The following is a 24479-nucleotide window of genomic DNA, read 5'->3' on the forward strand; positions in this document are numbered from 1 at the left end:
ACATCACAGATAAATGATATACAGTTACGGATCACTTCACTTTACGGGTTTGTAACCGGTCTGGAGCGGAAACCACAAAACGTCATGTTGTAGTACTCAAAGGACTACAATTTGCCGGAAAGATCAAACCGGATTCAGTTTTAACCCAAAATATTTCCCTGCGCTCAAGGACATACTTTTAGGGCCTACCTAATAAACTCCTCGATACGGAGTAGTTTTGCTTTTGAAAAAATCGTTTGGAATATGCATCTTTTAGTCCAACTTTTAGCGACTGGCAAGACTACACTAGGCTACTCGAGCATTTTAATAGGGATTGGGGAAACAAACGGTGGGAACCAAATCAAAGCGACGCCGCTTCTTTTAGTGGTTTCCGCGCTTTAGGCGGAAACAAAACGGCCTGTTGTGAACGAACACCATGCTTTCCCCCAGAAAGCCTGGTAGGCGAGGTTAACAGTTTACAGGTATATACATGTTTTTTGTGTGGTGGTTGTGCTAGGAGTCCTTTGGGGGGCCACCAAACATAATCTTGATTAGGGCCACCAGAATCCTAGGGCCGGCCCTGAGAGAGAGAGAGAGAGAGAGAGAGAGAGAGTGAGAGAGAAAGAGAAAGAGAGAGCGAGAGACAAGAGGAACAGAGGTGAGAGAGAGAGAGAGAGGGAGAGAATGCACCACCAAATGAGACAATGGTGTAATCCCTTTGGCTAGAGTTGCTGACAGGGTACAACCCTTTAACAAGGCCCCCCACTCTCCTGCACTGTCCCCCGTCCCCCCACCTCGTGGTACCAGCCCCCCCTGACTACCTGACATATGGTGGTACTGCCTGCTAGACACGCTAACACTCTACCTCCCCACAAACCTGTCCACTATACACCCAACCCCAAACAGCTGCAACCACCGGTCACTCTTCACAGACCCATCAGGGAGCCAGGGGACAAGGCCAGTTCGAAAGGTCAGTATATGGATGGCTGATCAGTGTGTGTGCGCGCGTGTGTGTGTGTGTGTGTGTGTGGTGAGTAAAAAGGCTCAGTTATGACTCATTTGCGTGCCGGTTGTCGCAAAAGGTAAATGGTAAATGGTGCATTTATATAGCGCTTTTATCCAAGGCGCTTTACATAGATTGTGCATTACATTCACCCATTCACGCACACATTCATACGCCGGTGGCGGAGGAAACCATGCAAGGCAACAACCCACTCACCGGGAGCAACTAGGGGTTCAGAGTCTTGCTCAAGGACTCTTCGACATTAACTGAGGTGGAGCCCGGATTCGAACTGGGAACCCTTCAGGAACCCTTCGTGCTCTAATAACGGTTTCTCTACCCCTGAGCTATGCCGCCCCGTCGCGTTCAAGTAAATAGCAGATCTACGAGCTCACAGTGAATCGTGCATGATGTCGGTGGGCTTGCTGAATGAATGAGCGGCTGTCCTCATGGCTGTGTAAGCCATTCCATTCTGTTTGACAATGTTCTACAGACTGCTTTGGGGGCCCACACCACCACGCGGAAGGGCACCCCTATGAACAATCATTCATCCACAGCACCCCTAAATGACGCTGTTACTTTTCCCACCTTTGTACCTTATACTCAAGGCATATTTAGCAACATTTTACAGTATGATAGGCTATTATAACTTATTGCAACCGTAGGTCGCAGTTTAATATCAGAACTGTCACATCTTGACCGTATCTGTCTGGGTAACGCTTGTCTTTAATTGTTGATTGACTGTCATGCTCTGACATCACACTCTGACATCCCTGTGATGTCAGGGGAGCCACACTAACAGTATCCCTTTCATCCCCATATATGGAGATCCCTGATGTCATCAATTAAGCCTGTATCTGTGAATGCCAATATATATACTGTACATGTCAGTCTAACCTCCATATATGGGCATAAAAGGGATTCTGTTAGTGTGGTTCCCCTAACAGGACTTATGGGAATGCCTATATGGAGGCCACATCGGCCACATACAATCCCTTGTACATTATGCCCATATATGGAGATCCCTGTCTGTAGAACCAGCCACACTGGTTAGACTGACATGTAGTCTATAGGTTAGAAAAGCGACCTCACCCTTAGGCGTCTTACTAGTTAGATAATGATGATTATTATAAGATGGTTAGTTACCACAACATACAATGAACACAGTTGAAAACATATGTTCACTCTCTCTTTCATTTAGCAATTTCAATCTGTTAAGATATTCACTGACTTTGGATGGCTAATTAGATTTGTTCTCCATCTTTTTTACACATTTATTGATAGGATAACAGACTGACAGGAAATGGGGTGAGACATGGGGAGTGACATGCAGCTAAGGCCGTCGGGATCGGGACTGCTGTCAGGCTACTGTGGAGCCTAGGTGCCCGGACAATGGACATAGGATCAGCTTTTATTATAACGTATTGAAAATAACTTTTCAATTGATGTTTACACTCATAAAAGATTTTACGATATTGGTAAATCTCAAATAGATTTTCAGGCCGCTATCCAGCCTTCAAACTCAGTCCTATATTGCACTGATCAGAGCAATGGTCACAGAGTTATGGCCATTTGAAATGTGAGACACTTCTGCCCCATATGTGTGCTTTTTTTGTGACAAATGTCATGGCAGACCCAGCATTTATGCCATGTTTGGTTAGGATCGGAGCAATGATGTGCCTGGGGCCCCTGGTGCCTAATGTGGCCCCTGGGGGAAACATGTGGCCCCTGCTGTGACTATTGTCGTGGCAGATTCCTGACCAGTGTTTGTGGCAAGTTTGTTGCAGATCGGAGCAACTCTACGCCTTACAAGTCTGCACAGTGTGTGTGTGTGTGTGTGTGTGTGTGTGTGTGTGTGTGTGTGTGTGTGTGTGTGTGTGTGTGTGTGTGTGTGGTGTGTGTGTGTGTGTGTGTGTGTGTGTGTGTCTGTGCATGCATGTGTTTTTTTAACGTTTAAAAAAAATTGTATTATGGTTTCTGCTCGTTGCTTTTCACCCATCACACACTATAATACATTGATTCCGCACTTGGGGGAGCCAGGGGTATTTGGCTGGCTGGATTATATTCAGTAAAGTAGCCATTTTTAGTAAGTCATCAAATATACATCTCTGGCAAATGTGACAATGGCCATTTTCAACAAGCTATATTATGTTCAGGAGCAATTTTTAATTGATTACAGATCATAATTTCAATGTCCTGCTGTGAGTTGGACATGAGGTGGAGAAAATCATGGAATACATAGATGGCAGATTGTAATCGTCAACATTTGTTGTTGTTTTTTCTGGAAAATGTATGACAATAAAGTAAAGTGAATTGCCAGGAGGCGAGCAAGGGTAAAACAACCTCTATTGCAGAACAGATATTAGTTTGTCAGTGTTCATAGTATCTCCCATGAGCTCATAGTAATTTGTAATCTCAATATGCACATTGATTGGCAACAAATTGTTGCTAATATTCTGAAGCCAGTGGTTCCCATACAGTATGGTGTGACATTTTGAAAACCACTGGCCAAAACCGGTGGTTCTCAACCTTTTCAGGCTATATCTAATATCTAATATAGATTTCAATATTCATATTTGAACTGTGGACCCCTCCCCCACCCTGACAAGCACATGGAAGAGAGACTCATCTCATCTAATTTTGAAAACCTTTCTTAGTTTTGTCAATTTGGCCAATGTTTGACTAGTTTTTATAGTAGCCTATATCTTTTTGATTACGTTTGTTTGAGGCAGTAATGGTCTACTTTTGATGCAGTAACGGTCTTTTTTCCCATTTAATTCCTTTCTTTTCTTTACCACTGGCCTAAACAACTTTATTCCATGTTTATTTTGTCCTAGAGAGCTTCTGAAACCAAGACGTCTGTAGTCCAACCACCTAGGGGCCACATAAAGCAGTCATATCATGATCGAGAGTGACAGAGAGTTGTCCACCATCGTGCAGGAACTGTGGGACAATGACACAAACAGACTCACGCCTGGCAAAGACTACAGGATCAATCTTCAGGTAAGGCTACGCATGGCCAAAGACATGCAGACCACTGGATAGACACAGGAAATAGCTTCCTTTTTTTTTTTTTTTAAGATTTGTTTTTGGACTTTTTATGCCTTTATTTGATAGGATAGTAGACTGACAGGAAATGGGGAGAGAGACGGGGAATGACATGTGGCAAAGGTCGTCCGGATCGGGAATCAAACCGGCGACGCCAGCAGGCATCATAGCCTAGCATGTGGTATGTGCCTTGACCACCAGGCCAACGGGCGCCCCAGGAAATAGCTTCCTATGCAGTATTTCGGTTGAGGGCAGTGATGGAAGGAGCGCCCACTTTTTGTACTTGAGTATCAAGTATCAATACCCGATTGAAGAAATAGTTTGTTACCCTAAGTTTGGTATTCAAAATTTACTTGAGTAAAACTAAAAGTACAAAAGTATACTGGCATCAAAATATACTTAAAGGGATAGTTCACGCTCAAAATGACTTTTTCATCGACTACTCACCCCATGGAGACTTGAGGAGACTCTTTATTTGTGTCTCCATAGGGAACAAAGAAGGCTCTTTGTGTCTCCATAGGGAACCACTGCTGGTCATAAGTAACCATAGTAACTTAAGTTTTCAAATAATTATAGTGGAATAAAAGTACAATATTTCCCTGAATTGCCTCTGAGATGTAATGGAGTAGAAGTAAACATTTTGAAAATTGGAAACACTCCATTAAAGTCAAAATACCTCAAATTGTACTTACGTATAGTACAGTAAATGTTACTTACTATCCACCACTGGTTGAGCGTTGCATCATAACATTTAATTATAACCACTTGAACCCATAGTGTCCCTATATCGTCGTTGTCGGGTGGAAACCTTGTATGTCCAAAACCGTTTGTTTTGTATTTATCATCTATAAAATGTACTAAACTAGTGAAAACAGCAGATCTACAAGCACACAACGCCTCGCGATGCGAGGCGTTGTGTGCTTGTAGATCGGCTGTTTTCACTAGTTTTGTGCAACAGTCTTGTTGTATGATGAAGCAGGGCCTTTACCAAAAGATGTACACATTTGAAACTTGGAGATACGAGGTTTCTGCCCGACTGTGACGATATTCTAGGCATGCCATCATAATAATTGTTGAACATCAGGACCAAATCATTCAGCGAAAATAGCAGGTCTACAAGATGATAAGATTAGCAAGATTATGTGCGCAGAGGGAACAAATGAGGGGACCATGGATAGAGCCCTGGGGGGCCCCAGTCAACAAAATAGGCTATACTGCATACCATAGGGTTTTTTTATGGTTAAAAAGTTTGAAACATGTTTGTGTTTCAGGTTTCAATCAATTTGTAATTAATTAATAAGCAATCATTCATAAATGTGTTACTGTATATACCTGTATTATCGTAAAAATATAGACTATAATCAATTAAATTGATTAGCTTGATTAGCTGTAGCTTGTAAAGCAGCTATTTCTATATGAATACTTTATTCTTCCCCTTTTTAGAGCATAACCAAAATCATAGTATGCCTCTGCCATATTGATTTCTTTTATAAAATCACACCCAGTGTGAAGTGAGTGGTGCTATTTATAAGTTACTTTCATTAAGCGTCCCATGAAACTTGGCCAGTGTGGGATGGGGCGGGACACACAGACACATACGTATAAGTACATACAGACAAAGCCAGATGAGTGGTTGGCACCACAAAAAAAAAGAAAAAAGAAAAAAGAAAAGAAAGTAATAACCACAACTCCTGGATATAGTAGGCCTATACTGGTGTATTTGCTTATGGTAGTGTCTAGAGGTATGCACAGGGACGGATTAACCCCAGTGAGGGCCCCTGGCCTATAATTTTTTAGGGCCCCCCCGACCCTCCACTATAACCCCCTCCCTCCCGACTCGCACTACCCAGCTCAGATTTTAAGCCATGTAGCCACCCCTAGACAACAGAGGAGGGCCCCACACAATTGATTTTTAATTAACCTATACATTTAACTTTAGTAAATTGTTAATGACCACGTGGCCCAGTTCCCCCAAGGGCCCCTAAGAGCCAAGGGCCCCTGGCAATGGCCAGCATAAAAAGTTTGCATAATACAGCCCTGGGTATGCAAACTGTAAACCTGCAATGAAAAGCAAATGGAGCTAGGTTTATAGATACCTGTAACCACTATCGGTCAATTTAGAATTCCAATTATAAGCAAAAAGATTTTTTTCTTTTTGCTTATAATTAGAATTCTAAATTGACCGGCCAGAAAAAAAAAACTGGCCAGAGCAAATAAACTCAGCAACCAAAAAATAGCCACTCGTCATTCGTCAAAGTGATGACTGTGTCCTTCTCATTTTGGGCTGTGCAACACAGGGTAAAGCCGGGGACGCGATGGCCTGCGTCAACGATGACAACGATGGAATAGGATACCCCCTCTTTTCATTTGTGGACGAGAACATTTTCAAGAAGGAGACTTTTTTAGGTAAGTATGCAATAAGGTGTTGGATTTCTTTTCAATGTGGTGCACAGAGGTGTTATCCACAGCAAGGCAGCAAAAGTGCAGAAAACGAACAGCCTGCCTGACATCCTTAACCACTTAAACCCTGGCCTATATGGTCCCTCAGGGCTCTGATATATTTTCTCGCCGATTGACTTGTTGTGAGCTTGTCGATATTCTGTCGCTATTTTCTGCGCAAGCTTTGCTGGGGTTTGAGTGGTTAAATGTGCTATAGATGACATTCAGCCACTAGATGGCACACTACACCTCCCCCTTCACATCACCACACACCTCTATGGCATCAGGGTCTGACACACTTCTATAAGGTAAGGCCTTAAGGCCTCTCCATACTTCGACCGAAATGTTCGGTGAGTTGTGTTTTCCGACGTGCAAATTTCCGAACTCTCGTTCGGTCCAATGCTTTTCAGAAGTCCAGAGGGATATAATTTTATGGTAGAAAAGGACCTTTTGACCGAAAACGGCGGTTTCGGTCAAAGTATGGACAGGCCTTTATCCAAAATGGTACAAGACTGGAACACATAACAGATCTACAAGCTCACCAACGTGTCACGTTGTGAGCTTGTAGATCTGATTCACTATTCATCGTATAGGCCTACAACAGGGTATAGAGGTTGAAGTGCTTTAAAATGTTAATATTGTGAGTTTACAATGAATGTTGCAGTGCCTCAAACACTACCAAACACTACCAACCAAACATTCACTGCATGAAGTTGTTTCCACACATCGCTTTTCTGCACTGGTTCCTCCTGTGCGATTACATCACTCTCATCATGTCCCTATATGGAGCAGAGCTCTCTTAAACCATAATCTCCTGGTGACAGGCGTCACTATGTTGCATAATCACAGCATCATCAGCGGGTGAGGGGGTGTTGCACTTTCCCTCCCATATCCTCTGCCTTTATGACAACTAACGCAACATCCCCGGACCGCACTTTGAGAACCTGAACTGAACTGGTGTATAAAGGGGTTCCTGAAGATTTTGGCTTGTAACTTCCACACTATTGTGTTTCATGTAAGAATCAGTGAAAGGTGAAAAGGACAAGTGCTCCACTTTGTAAGTCTTCATTTAACGCCATAATATGCTAATCCCCACAAAGCTGCCATTCCAGACCGCCCCACACATCATGCCTTATTCTAATCTAGACCCACTTCTCCTTTTCCTAATAATACTAGGGGTATGCACAGTATATGAGGGATTGAATGAAGGACTCTCAGAAGTAAGGTTGGAGAACCCAGACCGGTGCCTGTCACCATTGACGTCCAGTTGTGCAATACTTGTGATGTAGGTGTTGTTTCAGCATGCGGCTGATACCATGGTGGCGACACTGTTTATTATCAGTGATGTCAGCATGCAGACAGATGGCGGACATCATCTCCAAATTTGGACATTGTTTCAGCTTGCAGCTGTTACCATGGTGGATGTCACCATGCCCCTCTCCAAACGTGGGAATTGTTTCAGCATGCGGCTGTTACCATGGTGCCGAAACTGTGTAGTATCAGTGATGTCAGCATGCTCATCTCCAAATTTGGGCATTGCTTCAGCATGCGGCTGTTACCATGGTGGTGAAACTGTGTTGTATCAGTGATGTCACCATGCTCATCTCCAAATTTGGGCATTGCTTCAGCATGCGGCTGTTACCATGGTGGTGGCGACACTGTAGTATCAGTGATGTCTGCCCGCACCCAGACAGGCGGTCAGAAGGACAGACATTCGGTAAATGAAGAGTTAGTTTGCCTGAATTCTTAAAGCTGCATCACATAGTTTTAGAAAGTAAATGTGAAAGTCTGAAATGCCAAGAAACTACTCACATGAATTATTGCAGGGCGTGGAGTTATTGGAACACATTAATCAAATGAAAGAAAGACCACGCCCATCCAAGTCCCATCCAATCAATCGTTCATATCGGTGTATGTTGGACAGAAACCGATTTGAACTTTTTAAGTTTTTTTTCGCAAATTGACGCCCTACTTGATCATACTACAACTACAGCATCACACAAAACCATCAAAAGTAGGAGAGCTTGTCGATCTGCTGCTTTTGCTATTTTTTTATTTGAATCCTGAAAAGTAATGGTTTTGGACATAGGCCTATGATAGCCTTAGATTAAGACTCGTAGATGTAGGCTATTTCATCAATGTTGATATTTTCAATCTACAAGCGTCTAAAGGCCCTTTCCCACTGGGCAAGGATAAAGATAACAATAAAAAAAATACATTTTCAATTGAAGTGGATGGCAGTGTCCACACCACAATGATAAAGTCGTCATAATTGATGTGAACGCCGACTTATCGTTATCATTATCTTTATCTTGTGCGGTGCAATGACGCTTTAGGGTTCAACCCCCATGCTGCCCTTGGAATCTCACCAGTGAAGCCTGTAAGGGTCCAAACATTCACAAATGCAAAAATATAAGCTGCTTACCATCTTGCCCCGAATGTTAGCTAGGCTCGCGGAATCACTGCACTGATTTATTTATTAGTCCATATTTTTTCTTCTTGTTTATATTGAGTGTATAGTTCAGTGTTTCTCTCACCCGCCCATTGGGACTTCCGACAGAATTGGCCACAGTCGGGAAATGCAGAGTCTTAATCTAAGGCTAGGCCTATGAGGTTTCCACCCGACCGAGACGGTATACTTAACCACCAAGGGCAGTTCTCGTTATTTCTACGCGTAATTATTTCGACTATGGTTTAGGTTTAGGCATAGTTTTACTGAGGTTAGGGTAAGGGGTTGGGTTAGGTTTAGGCATAGTAGTTAACATTCACCAGGTTAGCATTCAGCAGTTGACATAGAGTAAATCCATGTCAGCACCAGCGTTGTATCCCACACTTTTTTTAAGGATTGTTTTTGATGTTCCGATGCATTGTGCGTGCGTGTGCTTCTGCTCAAAAGTCTGTCCGTATGCCGTGGTAGCGCTTGCAATGAGCACTGCACCACTGATCGTGTCATATAAAAACTGAGTTCTTTGGAACTGCGTTCCAAAGATAAACAAATCACCCCAGCGATTTTGTCAGGTATATGCACTCTGTGTCTTCATGATATTGTGTTACATTTGATAACGTCTGTGTTTGGAGATTAGAAATTCAAAACTATTTGACCCTTGGAGATATAGCGGCCTTAAGCGGCAGTGATGTCAGACTACAGTGCTCTATATGCACGTAACTCTGTACGTTTTTTTTTGTTTTTTCTTTTTCTTTTTTTGTAGCTTTCATCTCCCTATTGGATAACTATGTGAGTGACACGGGCATTCCAGAGATTGTAACTCCTGAAGAGGAGGCAGAGAATCACAAGTTCCTGGACTCCATCATCCAGACGCCAACTATGAAGGTACGTCCTGTTTTTGTTTTTTTTTATTGAATGTACTATTTATTTTAATTTACTATATCAGTACTTTGTGTGCACTCACAATTCCATAGCCTTAAAATACCACTTTATTTTTGATTGATTGATTGATTGATTGATTGATTGATTGATTGATTGATTGATTGATTGATTGATTGATTGATTGATTGAGCGATTGAGCGATTGATTGATGATCAAATGATGGTGGTCCTAATGGCTGTAAGGAGCTTTTAGTCTTGTTTTCCTTAGTATGTCGATAGTACTTTGTATAGTTTTCATATTTCCTTAGTATGTCTATAGTACTTTGTATAGTTTTCATATTTCCTTAATATGTCTATAGTACTTTGTATAGTTTTCATATTTCCTTAGTATGTCTATAGTACTTTGTATAGTTTTCATATTTCCTTAGTATGTCTATAGTACTTTGTATAGTTTTCATATTTCCTTAGTATGTCTATAGTACTTTGTATAGTTTTCATATTTCCTTAGTATGTCTATAGTACTTTGTATAGTTTTCATATTTCCTTAGTATGTCTATAGTACTTTGTATAGTTTTCATATTTTTTGTATTGCCAGTATATCCTCTCTGTCAGGTGGAAACGGGTCCAAAACAGTTACTTTTCAGGATAAGTTTGTTTAAAAAAATTCAAAACCCGTCACTATTCGCGCCACGTTCGAGCTTGCAGATCTGCTACTTTTGGTGCTTTTGTGCAAAGCTGTAGTATGATCAAGTGTTCATTTACGAAAAAAAACACTGTTTAAATTAGGGATGCACTGATAAATTTTTCTTTTATTTCAATCCGACAATCCGATATATTAATTTTGATATTTCCCCGATACCGATACCCGATAGCAAGTATAAAAAATGCATCACCTTTCAATTAAAGCCATTTATTAATTGTAGGATATGCTTCAGTTCAAATAACAGAGTGCAGTCAGTGCAACTGAGGGCAAAATACAATGGCAACTTTTGTCGTCATCTCTCGGGAGACAAGAGTGGAGGAGTGACGAAAAAAGGTTTGCTGGTTGCTGGATACGATTGTGGGATATTTTTTATTTAATAATGACATGCTAAAATGTTATGGGCTTACAATTGCGTGATTATATTGTATATTTATAAGTAGTTTTAATTGTGTCCGATATCCGATTTATTAAGTCATATCGGGACCTGATATACCGATACGGTATCGGTATCAGTTCATCCCTAGTTTGAATATGGAGTTAGGATGTTTCTGCCCGACAGCGACGATATCATTTATATAGTATTTTGATCTTGTGTCTCATATGTGTGCAAATGCATGTTTTTTCTGTGCTTGTTTGTTTTCCTGGTGGCTTATTACAGATAGCCCATAAGTACTTGGTAGAGAAGAAAATCTCTCCGAAGGATGACAGAGATTTCAAAAACCAGCTGTACAGGATCTGGTTTGAGCTCTACGCCAGGAGGGGCTCCAGCAAGTGGGCAGCAATTTATTCACTTTTCTGCATCAGTGTTGATTTTGTCGACTAAAACTATGACGAAAAATGTTTGTCGACTGCGTTGTTTTCACTGACGAAAACTAAATAAAAACTAAGCTGTGATGACTAAAAGTAAGACTAAATATATTGTCACAAAAAAAAAGTAGACTAAAACGTTAGGGACTAGTGGAGAAGAAAGTAATTTTATGTGTGGTTGCTCTCAGGTGTTGAGAGCAGCGCAGCGCGACGCGTTGTGAGCTTGTAGATCCGCTATTTTCAGCACACAACCAAGCGTAATATCAGTCATTACGACGCCATCAAGGCCTGCCAAAATACATTTCAGTTGACTAAACCAACTGTAGATTTAGTCGCTAAAACTCTTATGATATTTAGTCGACTAAAATTAGACTAAAACTAATACTTTTCAGGTGACTAAATTATGACTAAAACTAAATGACTTTTTATTCAAAAGACTGACTAAAACTAAATCAAAATTTGCTGTCAAAAACAACACTGTTCTGCATGTATATTGTTGCTGTTGGGCACAAACCTCCCATCTCCAATCTCATATAGGATGGAATGATAAGCAATATTATCGTTTATCGTGATAAAAAAACTCTCATCATAATCGTATGATGGAGATTTAATTTATCGTGAAATTGTCCTCCGTCATGCACTGGGATCAATTCACCTTGTATTTGCCGAGCTTCATTTATCCAGTACCACTTAAACTCTCTAATTGGTTAAAGGTACTTAATATACATACTTGATACAGTATTTTCTTCACTCTCTATCAAATGTCTTTGCCAAGAAATAGCTGATCTACAAGCTCACAACGCAGCGACACGTTGTGAGCATGTATATCTGCTATTTTTTGGCAAATGTTCCGCCCCAGGATAATGGATGTTGGGGATATTTTGATTATCGCGATAATATCGTAAATCGTGATTTCTTTGGTCACAATAATCGCGATATGAAATGTTCATATCGTCCCATCCCTAATCTCATATCCGAACTTTTTGCGTTGCATTTCATCAATTTAGGCCCTACTTGATCATAATACAGTGTGACACAAAAGCATCAAAAGTAGCAGATCTGCAAGCTTGTTTTGAGCTTGTAAATCTTCTATTTTTGCTACTTTTGAATTTGAAACCTGAAAAGTAAGTTTTGGACATATGAGGTTTCTACCCGACAGAGATGATATGTTTGGATATTCTGGATTCTCATGTTTTTTCCCCCTTTGTTTAGAGTAGACCCATCATGGATTCATAATCTATTTTACAAGCAACTTTCTATTGATTACTTTTCAATATGTTCAAATATTCGAGAAGCACTATATCAACAAATCAATCTTTAAAAAAATGTTAGGGTCTTTTTCTGACTTTATTGATAGGTATACAGTAGGTTGACAGGAAGTGGGGAGAGAGGGGGGTGACATGCAGTAAAGCTCGTCGGGATCGGGACTCACGACACGCTCTCAGACCGGATTGCCAGCTGGGTGCCTGGACCACTATCCTGTCTGTGGCCCAGGCCAGTTATAGAATTGTTGCTATTATACTGGGGCCTATGGTTCAGTGTCAGCGCTCTACACCAAATGTTTTCACTTAGAATAGCAGATCTTGTTTGCTACTTTTGATTTTCATGCAAATTAATGTGTTCCTCTCCCCACCCACCCACCCACCAGGCCAGACTCCTCAGGGTTTGAGCATGTGTTTGTGGGGGAGACGAGGGGAGGAAGGACCGTCATCGGGTTCCACAACTGGATCCAGCTGTACCTGCAGGAGAAGCTGGGACACATCGACTACAAAGGCTACAGCGTCAGCGCAAACTCTCCACAGGTAATAATAATATGATTCTAGATCTGCTACTTTTGTTGCTTTTGTGTGACACTGTAGTGTGATCAAGTAGGGCGTTCATTTACAAAAAAACATGAGTTTAAATATGGAGGTAGGCGGTTCCAGGGGCGTCAATTGGGTATGGCAGGGGTATGCAGCTGCCATACCCTGGGTCCAGGGGGGAAAATAAAAGTTACTTTTAAATATGAATCCATGAATGTCTCTTTGTCTATCTGTGCTGGTTATTATGTTGTTAAATTACAGTAAAATAACTACAAATGCTAAATTTAACAAAATGGTCACTTTAACAAGGTATTATAATTATATTCTCCACACTTGTATTCTCCCCAGCTTGACAGAAAGGTATATTCCCAGGTTCCGCAGGTCAGCTGCATAGGTGCAATGCATTATTGTTAATTGTGGCACGTTTACTAACATGCTAAGTTTCGCTGCACTTGAACAACCATTCCAGGCTGCCATATCCAGCCCAAGAAACCTTAGAAACCTGTGTAAAAAACATTGTGAAAATAGCCGATCTACATGCTCACAACGCCTCGCAACAAAATGTAATGCCTCTTTTCCATGAGGACTCCCAACTTTGCCATACCCTAGCTTTTGCTGAACTGACGCCACTGGGCGGTTCCTGCCTGACAGTATGTTTGTGTTTTTCTCCTTGTACCGTATGTCCACAGGGTACAGTTTGTTTCTTCTTGTTCCTATACAGTGGGCAGACTTGCTTACATCTGTACCAGCCATGACTCAACACATCCTCCGGTCACGCAATGTGTCTTGGGCAATCGTTTATATTCTCTGTTTGTGCCTAATACACTGTCGAACCAGGGCCGTCATTTGCAGAATGGCTATTTCCTCTATTTTTAACACTTAAGTGGTCACTTTTCTTTGCCATCCTCTAGGTTTCTTTTTTCTTCCTGAAATGAAGCCTCTGCTTACGTCCTTATATCGGCCATGACTCAACATATCTCCGTTCTCGCAATGTGGCACATGCAATTTATATTTCTGTGTGTGTGCATAGCAAACTTTATATGCATGACACCGACTTGGTGCCATCTTGTTCTCTGTGCTCGCTGCTTGCTTACCGATGATTAATTCAAGTGAATGAAGTCACCGCCTTTTAATAGAGGAGAGATTTTAGGGTCACAGAACAATGGCAGTTTGCTTTTTTTGTATCAGGTTAACCTTGGCCTTGACATAAATGTTCCCACTTTGTCTCGCAGGGCATTTTCTGTTTCGCTCTAGTCAGTTTTATCTTTGTTTCAGCCCTGATTCATTTTCTAGCTATCTGACAACAGCCTCCTACTGTATATACATCCTGTCACACTCACAAACAAGCTCCTCCTAGTTCCCAAAGTGTGGAATAAACTTCCCATTGCAGTCAGAGCTATAGACTCAATTTTCAATTCAGTTCAATTCAAAGGAGCTTTATTGGCATGAGAAAACATGCTGTACGTTTACATTGCCAAAGCAAGTTTCAAAACATAACGCAAACAGTTGAAAATGGGGAGGATATACAGTTGGAGGGGGTACAGCATTGTGTAAACAGAGCTATGTCACATTTTTGCGACCGTAGGTCGCATTTACTACCAAAACCTCAACCGGCTGTCCGTGGGTGAGTCAGTCAGTCAGTCAGTCCGTCCGTCACACTTTTGCCCTGCTCATATCTCCACAACCGTTGCCCCCATCCATGCCAAATTTTGCACACACACTCCTTGACTGCCAAACTACAACCTCCAAGGACCCCCGGAGCCCCAGGGACCCCCAGGTCCCTGGGGGACCCCCAGATGTAAAGAATGACCAAATGTGCTCACACGTCACACGTCACACTTTTTCCCTGCTTATATCTCCGCACCCGTTGACCCCATCCATGCCAGATTTTACACACACACACACACTCCTTGCCTGCCAAACTACAACCTCCAAGGACCCCCGGAGCCCCAGGGACCTGGGACCCCCAGATGTAAAGAATGACCAAATGTGCAAAAATGACCAAATGACCACCCCAACGGGGCTGCTCACGGGGAATTCCCGGGGACCACCGACTCCTGGTGCTCCAGAACGGATGCAAAAGTGGTGGCGCCCCCAGTGGAGGACCCCCTGCCACTGCAGCGCACATAAAATGCCGTAACTCGGGCTAGGAGCGTCCGGGAGAGCCGGGGCCGGTACCTATTCGTCCGCCAAGGCAACGCGGAGACCCCACCCCTCATTTCTCACATGGCCCTATTCTAGCGCCACCTTCAGGCCGATTTTTAAAACACATTTTTGGACACTGCTCCTACAGTTTTTGCCCTAAAATCACGAATATCACTACACAGCATGTCTACACTCATGTCATCAACATGGATCAGGAAGATTTTGGAAAAACACATTTTTGCCCTATTTGTGGAGATAAGCCACCTACGGTCGCTTATCTCCCGATTAGGGAGTCTTACTGGTGTAGTTGTGTGCAGTATACAGGGTATGAAGCTTTTTGGAACAAATAGCAGCATTTCTTTTTTCTCAATCAGACTCAGACTCACACCCAATGTTCTGCCACAATCTAAAGCTCACCTCTTTGCCTCACCCCCACTAGCCCTCTTTCCTTACATCCTTTCTTGTCACCTTCTTTTAATAGATGCTTAGTCACTTGTTCTCATGTTTTTGTTACTTTTTAGTTTTTCTTGAACACAAAAGAATGTTATTTAGACTACAGCCTGCTGTTTAGACTGATGCTACAGTAGGTTCATTGTTTACCTGGTATCTTGTTTCTTTGAGGCGCTACATTGTTTTGTAGGCCTACGTGAGTTGTGACTATTCACCATGTGTTTTTCCGACTACAGTTCACGCTTATTCTGCTTATTCCGACTCACACTTATAAATGGCACTGGATAAGAGCGTCTGCCAAATGCCTAAATTGTAATTTTAGTACAAAACAGTACATGGTTTTAAAGATTGTTTAGTTCTTTTGTAATTTACTAGTGAAGGTAAGGTACAGTGCCAGGCAGCAAGAGAAATGGTGAGAGAGTGAGAGAGCTGCTAAAGGTCAGGAGAAGAATTCAGATGTGCGACATGGCAAGTAGGTGACATGGTGGCATGCATCTCTGCTCACTGAGCTTCCAGGACAGCTCTGAGCCACGCCACGTCTCCCTGGCATTCCACATGGCAGTATCCTGCCACAGAGTGCTTTACCTGGGGCTCTGCTCTCCATTCCGACATGCTCCCATTCTGACATTGACTTCTAATTGTCGGAGTGGCGGCATTTCCATTGATGTTAGGGTTACGGTTATAGGTATAGGGTTAGTGTCGGAATGGGGAGATGCACCCCTTGACCTGTACCGTTTCCCCTCCTGCCTTATACCCTTTGTTATATGTTTTCCACAAGAAAAGACTATATTATAATCTATTTGATGGGGCTGGAAATTATCAGGCACCCCTCTCTCTCATCCATGGCTCTTTCTCGAGCTGTTTTTTTCTATCACATTGGTTCTCAACGTCAGTCCAGGGTGTGAAAGATGGAACCAAATGGTTAGTTGCGACCGTAGGTCACAGTCTAGTATCAGAACAGTCACATCTTGTCCGTGTCTGTATGGGTAACGCTTGTCTTTTTTGTTGATTGAATCTCATGCTCTGCGTGATGTCAGGGGAACCAAATCCCTTTTATGCCCATATATGGAGATATGGAGATCCCTGTGATGCCAGGGGGACCAAATCCCTTTTATGCCCATATGTGGAGATCCCTATGTGGAGCTGACTACCATCACCTGGATCTCCATATTGCATGTAAAAGTCCATATATATGGAGATTCCTATTGTCATCAATATTAATATGGTCCGATATACATCACTGGCCAGATGGCCAAGCCATGGCGCGACCTCGCCCTTTAACAATGAAGATTTTACAGAGTAGATTGATTAAAAAATGAAATGAATAAAAAGTATCAAGTGGGCTTCTGTGTGACCTAAAGGATATCAAGCTGAGGATCCTTGACCTTATAACCGGTTACACCACCCCACTCCGACATGTCTCCTCTCCGACATGTCTCCATTCCGACACTAACCCTATCTCTAACCCTTACCCTAAACTTAACCTCTATGGAAGTGTCGCCACTCCGACAATAAGAAGTCAAGTGGCGACATGTCGGAATGGAGAGCGACACCCCTTATAACCAGCAGTGTTAAATGAACTGTTCTCCGTGTCCACAGCCCGACGAGAACAAGCACATCCTGGCCCTCCAGTTCAGCTGGAAGGACGGCATCAAGCCCAAAGGCAGCATCTTCATCGGCGTCAGTCCCGAGTTCGAGTTCGCCCTCTACACCCTGTGTTTCCTCTCCTCGCCCAACGAGCGTGTCAAGGTCCAGTTCAGCCTGTACGAGGTGGACATCGTCTGCCACCACTACGCCCAGAAGCACATAGGCACCACCTACCCCATGCTCGTCAAGTACCTGAGCAAACCCGCATAGACTCACCCGGACATTTTGGGAAGTCGGCTTGGAGATGCCATACCGTAGAGCGTGCGGACAAAAGTGGTATTGTTGCTGTCTTTTTATTTTAGATAGAGATACAATAAAAACCTCACGACACCCACGTTTGTGTGCATTTCTATTTCTTGTTGCCAGCATATACATTTTCTTTTTTCATAAAAAGCTTAAAACTATGGTGTAGCAAAAGTGCTACACTTTTAACTTGTATTTTTGAGGCAAATTTTAAACAACCATGGCTGACCAAAGTTGAAAATCTATTCTCAAACAGTGGGTCGGGACCCATCTTTGGGCCAGGGACCAATTTTCGCAGGGTAAAATATATTCTTTTCAGTAAAAAAAATATATATAATAAGTTTAGTGAGTAGTTAAAATAGCAGATATACAACCTCACAACGGGGCGCAAAGCGACATTGTGAGCTTGTGGATGATATGCAAACGTCTAATTTCTCTTTTGCGTCTGGAGCCCAACAGTTTGGGTCCTGACCCACTGCTCTAAATGGTATGGACTGAGAGGCATTATAACACTTATAGTTAGGCTGACATCAGCCAGGTCAGGAATACATGAATCAGATGTTAGGAAATCCCAAACAAATGACAACAGGAGAGCATTATAGTGTAGGGGAAAATAGCCCCGGGAACAGCTGTTGACTAGACCCTCATGACAACAGCAGCAGGAGCCTGTGACGACAAGACCCCAATGGAAACACGTCCCCAGGACTATTTTGTGTTATCCTTTTAGCCTCAATGTCTGAGTGTATACACGTGCTGTTTACATTTCTGACTAATTAAGTATTCAATCAATCAATAAAGTGTTAAAGTTAAACATGTTACAAGTGAAACGTTTTGGTTATAGCATTATATTCTGATAGTAATATTGCTATAGAGAGTCTTTGTGTGATTGTTCTCCAGCTCTTTAATTGGCCTAAACAGAAAATACATTTTCGTAGGTGAAAAAACTTTCAGCCAACCAAGAGAAATAATCCATTAATCAGCTTCATTGTTATCTAGTGTTCTGCAGTTCCAATTCTGACAGCTCATTTCTTTGTGTCACCACTTTCAATTTCATCTGTTTAATCTGTATCCTGAGTCTGACTGACTGAGTATCCTGACTGGATAAAATTGGTATCTGACCTGAAATGATTAAAATTTAAAATGTAAAATTAAAAAAACTGGGAGACATGGAGACTCCTGTTTTCTGAACAAAAAACTCAATGAGTATATGCTACTATCAGAATATAGAACAATTATTTTAACCAAAGAAGATCACCCTGCCTTTAATTTGAATAGATAATGTGCGCATTGCCACAATGATATAAATTAGACTATATAACATGAATTATACTTTTATAAGTGTTTTAGCTACAGAGGTGTCTTGCCACTTGTGTGTGGCAAGTGTGAATTTTACAAAATGTTTTCAGTATTGTGAAACTAAACTAAACTAAACTAAACTAAACTAAACTAAACTAAACTAAACTGAATGATTTTAACAGTGCATTCCAGGGTGGGTTCCTTTTATGGGGTCCTAAATTGACCAGAACAAGGCTGTAACTCTGACAGTGTGTAAATGTTACATTTGTACACTGACAGAGTTAAGGGGAGACCTTGACATTTTTAGCTGTTTACACAATGATGTACCCCCTCCAACTGTACACCGGAATGTTCCCAATTTTAAACTGTTTTTATTTTATTTGTGACACTTGCTTTGGCAATGTAAACGTGTGTTTTCTCATGCCAATAAAGCTCATTTTTAATTGAATTGAAATTTGAAAGTTTGAGAAACACTGACAATTTACGATTCCAAAGGCCTCGTAATGACATAATTCAATGAAAAGAAAATCCATTGTGCCCCAACAAACAGTCGCCACTAGGGGCGCTCCGTGGTTTGTTGTTGCTTTGACGTCATCATCCAGTCAGTCAGTCAGTCAGGTCAGGAGGAGCAGCACTCAGCACGTCTTGTTCCTGGGATCGACTCGATCTATTTAACGCTCTTATTTCATTATTCTTTGTATTTATTTTATTTGAATCAGCGGTGTATTGATTCGTTTTGGTCGTTGCTATCGGCTGATAGCTGTTGTTTCACGCCGCCATGGCCGAACCCAGCAGCACCAGATACCAGCAGGTATGAATCTTATTTACAATACATTTATAAACGTTCTAAATGAATGCTTAATGTTTTATATAGGTGTCGCTCGCGGAAAATAGCCGATCTGCAAGCTCAACGCGTTGTGAGCTTGTAGATCGGCTATTTTCGGCTCTTTCTTCAACCGAGGCCTCCCTTTTTGTTGTTTCCATCGGGTAGAGCTAACACATTCATATTAGCTTCTTACTAAACCTGTTAGCTTCCTGGTCGGGTTCCTCTTAAACTAGTGACATATCAAAGACGGCAGACATACACCGTTTCGTTATGCATGTGGTTAAACTGGTTAATCATGTATGCGTTGCAAGAGATCAACACGAATTAATTATAGCCTATGAATATCGAGATTATTAAAAGTCTCCAAGGGACCGTTGGTTCGGGCTGTGTGTGACCGTCTGTCTGCCCAAAAAATTGCCAAGCCTACAGAAATGGCAAAAGAAGAAGCTGGAGTCACGTGATTGGATAGGTCACACATTGCCGTGCAACAGCCTGCCTGGACACCACAGGTTTTTCCTGGCTGTGTGAATGGAATGGATTGTTGATGGATGCTTTCATTCAGAAATCTGGATTCTTGTGTAGGTGATGGTAAACACGTATCTGGAATCATGAAATAGTTAAAAGGACCCCTGGCTAATAAGCGTTATATGGCTTAATTGACCTCTATAACTAAAATAAAAAATGAATAAAAACACCTTAGATATTTTATTTATTTCAGAAACAGATACATTTACTCAAGGGGCCATGGGCCTTTTTAAGACTGGAGTGAATGAGAGAGTGAGTGTGTAACTTTAATTTAAAGGAGTAGTTGACCCCCCAAATGTTATTTTTTTCTTCCTATTGATTACTCACGCCATGGAGACGCTCAAGTCTCCATGGTGTGAGTAATCAATAGAAAAAAGGTCATTTTGGGGGTGAACTACTCCTTTTAATGGCATTGTTGTGCATTAATGACAGCAGTGCTGCTGATACATCATTGTTGCTTTCTGTTGGGTGGAAACCTTGCAGCATCTCCAAAACTGTTCAGAAAATGTAAATAAAATAAATAACCAGTGTTCCAAATGGAACCAATGTGTAGTTATTATTTAGTCATAAACTCATGTTAATAATATGCATTGCTTCAATACTTATGAAACATGCAGGACTACTTTCACTTTCACCATGAAATACAACACAATTGCAGGTCTCACAATGTGCTGTGCTGTAATGTGGGCTTGTAGATAAGCTATTTTTTCCCCTTTGTGACAAAGTATGGAATCAATTCATGACATTTTTAATAAAGTTGAAATATATGGAGATTGGAGACTCAAGGTTTCTGCAAGTACAGTACACCAGCCAATGAAAAAAATGTTTACCTGTCATGAAATACATGGGATCACATGCTGCTGTTTGCTTATTTTGACTCTTCCATTTTCAGCTGACTCTTCTGGGACATGTTAGTATGTTTTGTTAGCTAGCAGCATAGTTAGTTTGTTTAGGTAGGACTCTGACCTGGCTCTGACCCCAGTGCCTTATAGTTGTTAGCCTCATTACCTTTTTAATGATTAATTTATAGTTTTTATAAAGGCTTATTCAGTTCAACTTTGAAACCCCTTTGGTGGCTGGGGAGAATGATACATACAGCTTTGGTCTGAATCTGAGATGTATTTTGTGCTTTGCTTTCAGCCTACAGGGCAGGCTCACTGTAATTAATTACGTTACATAGATTCTGAAACCTTTTAATTTTAAGGACCCCCAGGTTGACATGCATTAGCCCACGGACCCCCATACGAGTTGGACCCTTACCGGTCCATTTGGTTCCATTTACTTCCTCGGAGAGACAGAGTTACAGACACTTGAGGGTCCATTTGGATCCTTCCTAAGTGTCTATCTGGGGACCCTGGAAAACCAACAAGGACCCCTGGGGGTCCCTGGACCCCACTTTGAGAACCACACCATTACAGACATTCTCATTTTCCAGAGAGCTTTTTTGGCTGCTCTAAAATTAAAACTAAAAAAGGATAACTTATATACAATATATTTAGTGTCCTAGGTTTCTAACTTCCATACATAATCCGCTGTCTGGAAGGCACACAAACTACTGTTAATTTGCGTTACTCTACCAACCCACTTCAGGACTGTACAAGGTAGCCTATGTTTGAACCACTTTTAACCTGGCATCCCTGTTTTGGGCATGAGATACTCTTTATTTGCCAATAATGTATCGATACTTCAGGCCGTAGTATTGCGATACTTTGAGGAAAATCAAATATGTTCCCATGCATAGGAACCAGTCCGGTCCTGACACTCTACGAGATGTCACTGTACTATAGTAGCTACTTCCCTTCCCACGGTTCAGTGAGTGAGGTCTCTCGAGAAAATGGCTGCGAACGACGAAAACAACAGCATTAGAGCAGCCTTCAGCTTTTAAAGCTGATATATCGCAATTGTATATCGCAAAGATTCGCAATATATTGTGATACTATTACATTGTGACCCAAGTAATCGTGATACATATTGCATCACGAGATTCTTGCCAATATCCACCCCTAATACCAGGCATTTTCAAAAATGGACAATCTAGACACTCACAAGATCTGTACAAACTGTGAGCTTGTAGAACGGCTATTCATCATTAGAGAAAGTACATGGCAGCAGGAGCAAGTGGTTAAAGTAATATTTGCGAGCGAGTCAATGTTATAAATGATTGTACTTTGCACAGGCAGACAGACAGAGAGACAAGAGTGAAAGAAAGCAAGTGATGCCTCTCAGAATAGATCATCAATAATAGAGGCACTGGTCCAGGCAGATTCCACATAATGGAGAGCCCAGAGCTCAGAGGAAGACGAGCAGGGCAGAGCTAATGGAGTTGTGGCTTGAACCTGCTTCATCTGAAGCCACTCAGCTCCCTTTTTCCCCTCTCATAAAGGCCAGCTTCTGTTCTGTTTGGTTTCTTTCCAGTGGGGGTTTGGTAATTCAGCTGTTTTTGTGTGTCAGGCCGGGGTGGAAAAAAGGAACTGTCTTTCTCACATGGGATCTCATGCCTAGGCAGCCACCATGCTGGGTCTGTCCGCCTCATACATCACACACCGGTTATTTTAAACCCTTCAACCCACAGTCACGAGAATGAGGCTTTTACCGTTCATAACTCGGTGTGCAGCATATGCACTCTTCGAGGGCTGCGACTATCCATTCCTTGTCAGCGATAAATCTGTGAATGACTATCGATTTAATAGAATAACTGAAAAACGCGCTTTAATAAAAGATGTTTAAAGGACAACTTTCGTTTTTTACAACAAGGGTTCATATTTTAGATTGTAATTAGAGAAATGAAAAGTGTTTAAAATGTCTTCATTTACTGCTTTCTATCAATTTAGCCATTTTAGTATTTTGATTTCAGTGGTTGGGGGCATGCGTACAAGTAGCTAAATAAGTAAATATGTCTTTTTAGACACCAATAAACTGACAATTTCGTTATTACTATTTACACCAGCCCCCATAAATCACATCTGCCCATGAAAGATTGTGGTGCATCTTGGGAATGGGTTTATTGTGTCTAAAAATACATATTTAGCCACTTGCATGCATGCCCCCTACCTGGGGGCATGCATGCAAATCAAAATAGTTAAAATCACTAAAACGATAGAAAGAAGTAAATGAAAACAATTTAACACTCATCTTTTCTTTTCTCTTCTTTAGATGACTATCTAAAATATGAAAAAAAACAAAGTTGACCTTTAAGAAATACATCAACAAATCGATTAACCACTCGTTAATGCCCTAATATTACTCGTCATACAACGGTGTCATGCAACAAATAGTGAAAAACATAAAATAGCAGATATACAAGCGAAATTAACTTTTCTTTTTCCACTTCTCGCCTAAATACGAATAGATTGATTAGAAATATATATTTTTTTAAATAATTGATTCAATCGCTAGACTCTGTACAACAACCAATTTTCTGCTGATGGATATTCTAGACTGTTGTCTTCAGGTCCTGGCTGTGTCTGTACTGCTACTGTCAGTACTGTCTGTGTTTAGATTAGGGGTGGGCGATATGGAAAAATACAATATCACAATATTTTCCCAAGCTGTATCACGATACACGATTTTATCACAATTCTTTTTCACATTGGTTTTTATGGTTAATTTTCAAGTTACTTGACAAAAACTAGACTCTCTGGGTTCCTTTTGGGAGGTCTAAATTGAACTTTACAAGTATGTAACTCTGACAGTATACGAATTAAACCAAATGGACCCTTACGGGTCCATTTGGTTTCATTTGTATACTGTCAGAGTTAAGTGGAGACCTTGACATTTTAAAGTTTGAGAACTACTGATTTAGACCAAAATGCAGGTTTAAATTGAATTCTGCAATGAATCTCTGTATTAACGATTAAACAGGATTTTTAAGGCTCCCTCATTGTATCACGATATATACGATACTTCTGAAAAGGCATATCGTGGAGACATTGTATCGTCTCAACGATAATTATCACTCACCATATCGCCCACCCCTAGTTTAGATACTGTGACAAGGACTACAGTGAGTGTAGTGTAGTCTTTTCTTACATAAACCTTGCTCTCCATTTCTCATGCCTGGCTGGGACTCACCTTGGCTTGGCTGGAAGTCATGCTAAATCTTTTATCTGTCAGAAGAGACCTACTTTGTTACTGTCGTCGGGCAGAAACCTTGTACCTCCATATTTCAACCTTGACATTTTTCTTTTTTGTAACTGATGAATTAGCCAGTAGCTATGCCCCTCCCAAAAAGCTGTTGTCCAA

The 24479-nt window shown here is 41.4% G+C and overlaps 2 protein-coding genes across 3 annotated transcripts in view; both read left to right on the plus strand.

Annotated features, from left to right (window-relative positions):
• Positions 1-3877: 3877 nt before the first annotated feature.
• endou2 (endonuclease, polyU-specific 2) lies at positions 3878-17557 on the plus strand (the record flags this gene model as incomplete). The annotated part of the gene is made up of 6 exons (XM_080749199.1): positions 3878-3982; positions 6325-6433; positions 9676-9797; positions 11155-11267; positions 12952-13105; positions 17300-17557. The coding sequence occupies exons 1-6, from the start codon at positions 3881-3883 to the stop codon at positions 17555-17557; spliced, it is 858 nt and encodes a 285-aa protein (XP_080605325.1). The 5' UTR covers positions 3878-3880.
• Positions 17558-19493: 1936 nt separating this feature from the next.
• The window catches only part of LOC308305005 (NEDD4 family-interacting protein 1-like), a 29409-nt gene continuing 24423 nt past the window's right edge, over positions 19494-24479 (plus strand). For both annotated transcript variants that reach the window (XM_080749635.1, XM_080749636.1), the window contains exon 1: positions 19494-19697. In XM_080749635.1, coding sequence (XP_080605761.1) covers positions 19665-19697 — 33 coding nt within the window. In that variant the 5' untranslated portion in view covers positions 19494-19664. The remainder of the gene's footprint in view (positions 19698-24479) is intronic.

The sequence above is a fragment of the Nannobrachium achirus genome (genome assembly GCF_963921795.1).
Source record: "Nannobrachium achirus genome assembly, chromosome: 19".
Lineage (NCBI taxonomy): Eukaryota > Metazoa > Chordata > Actinopteri > Myctophiformes > Myctophidae > Nannobrachium > Nannobrachium achirus.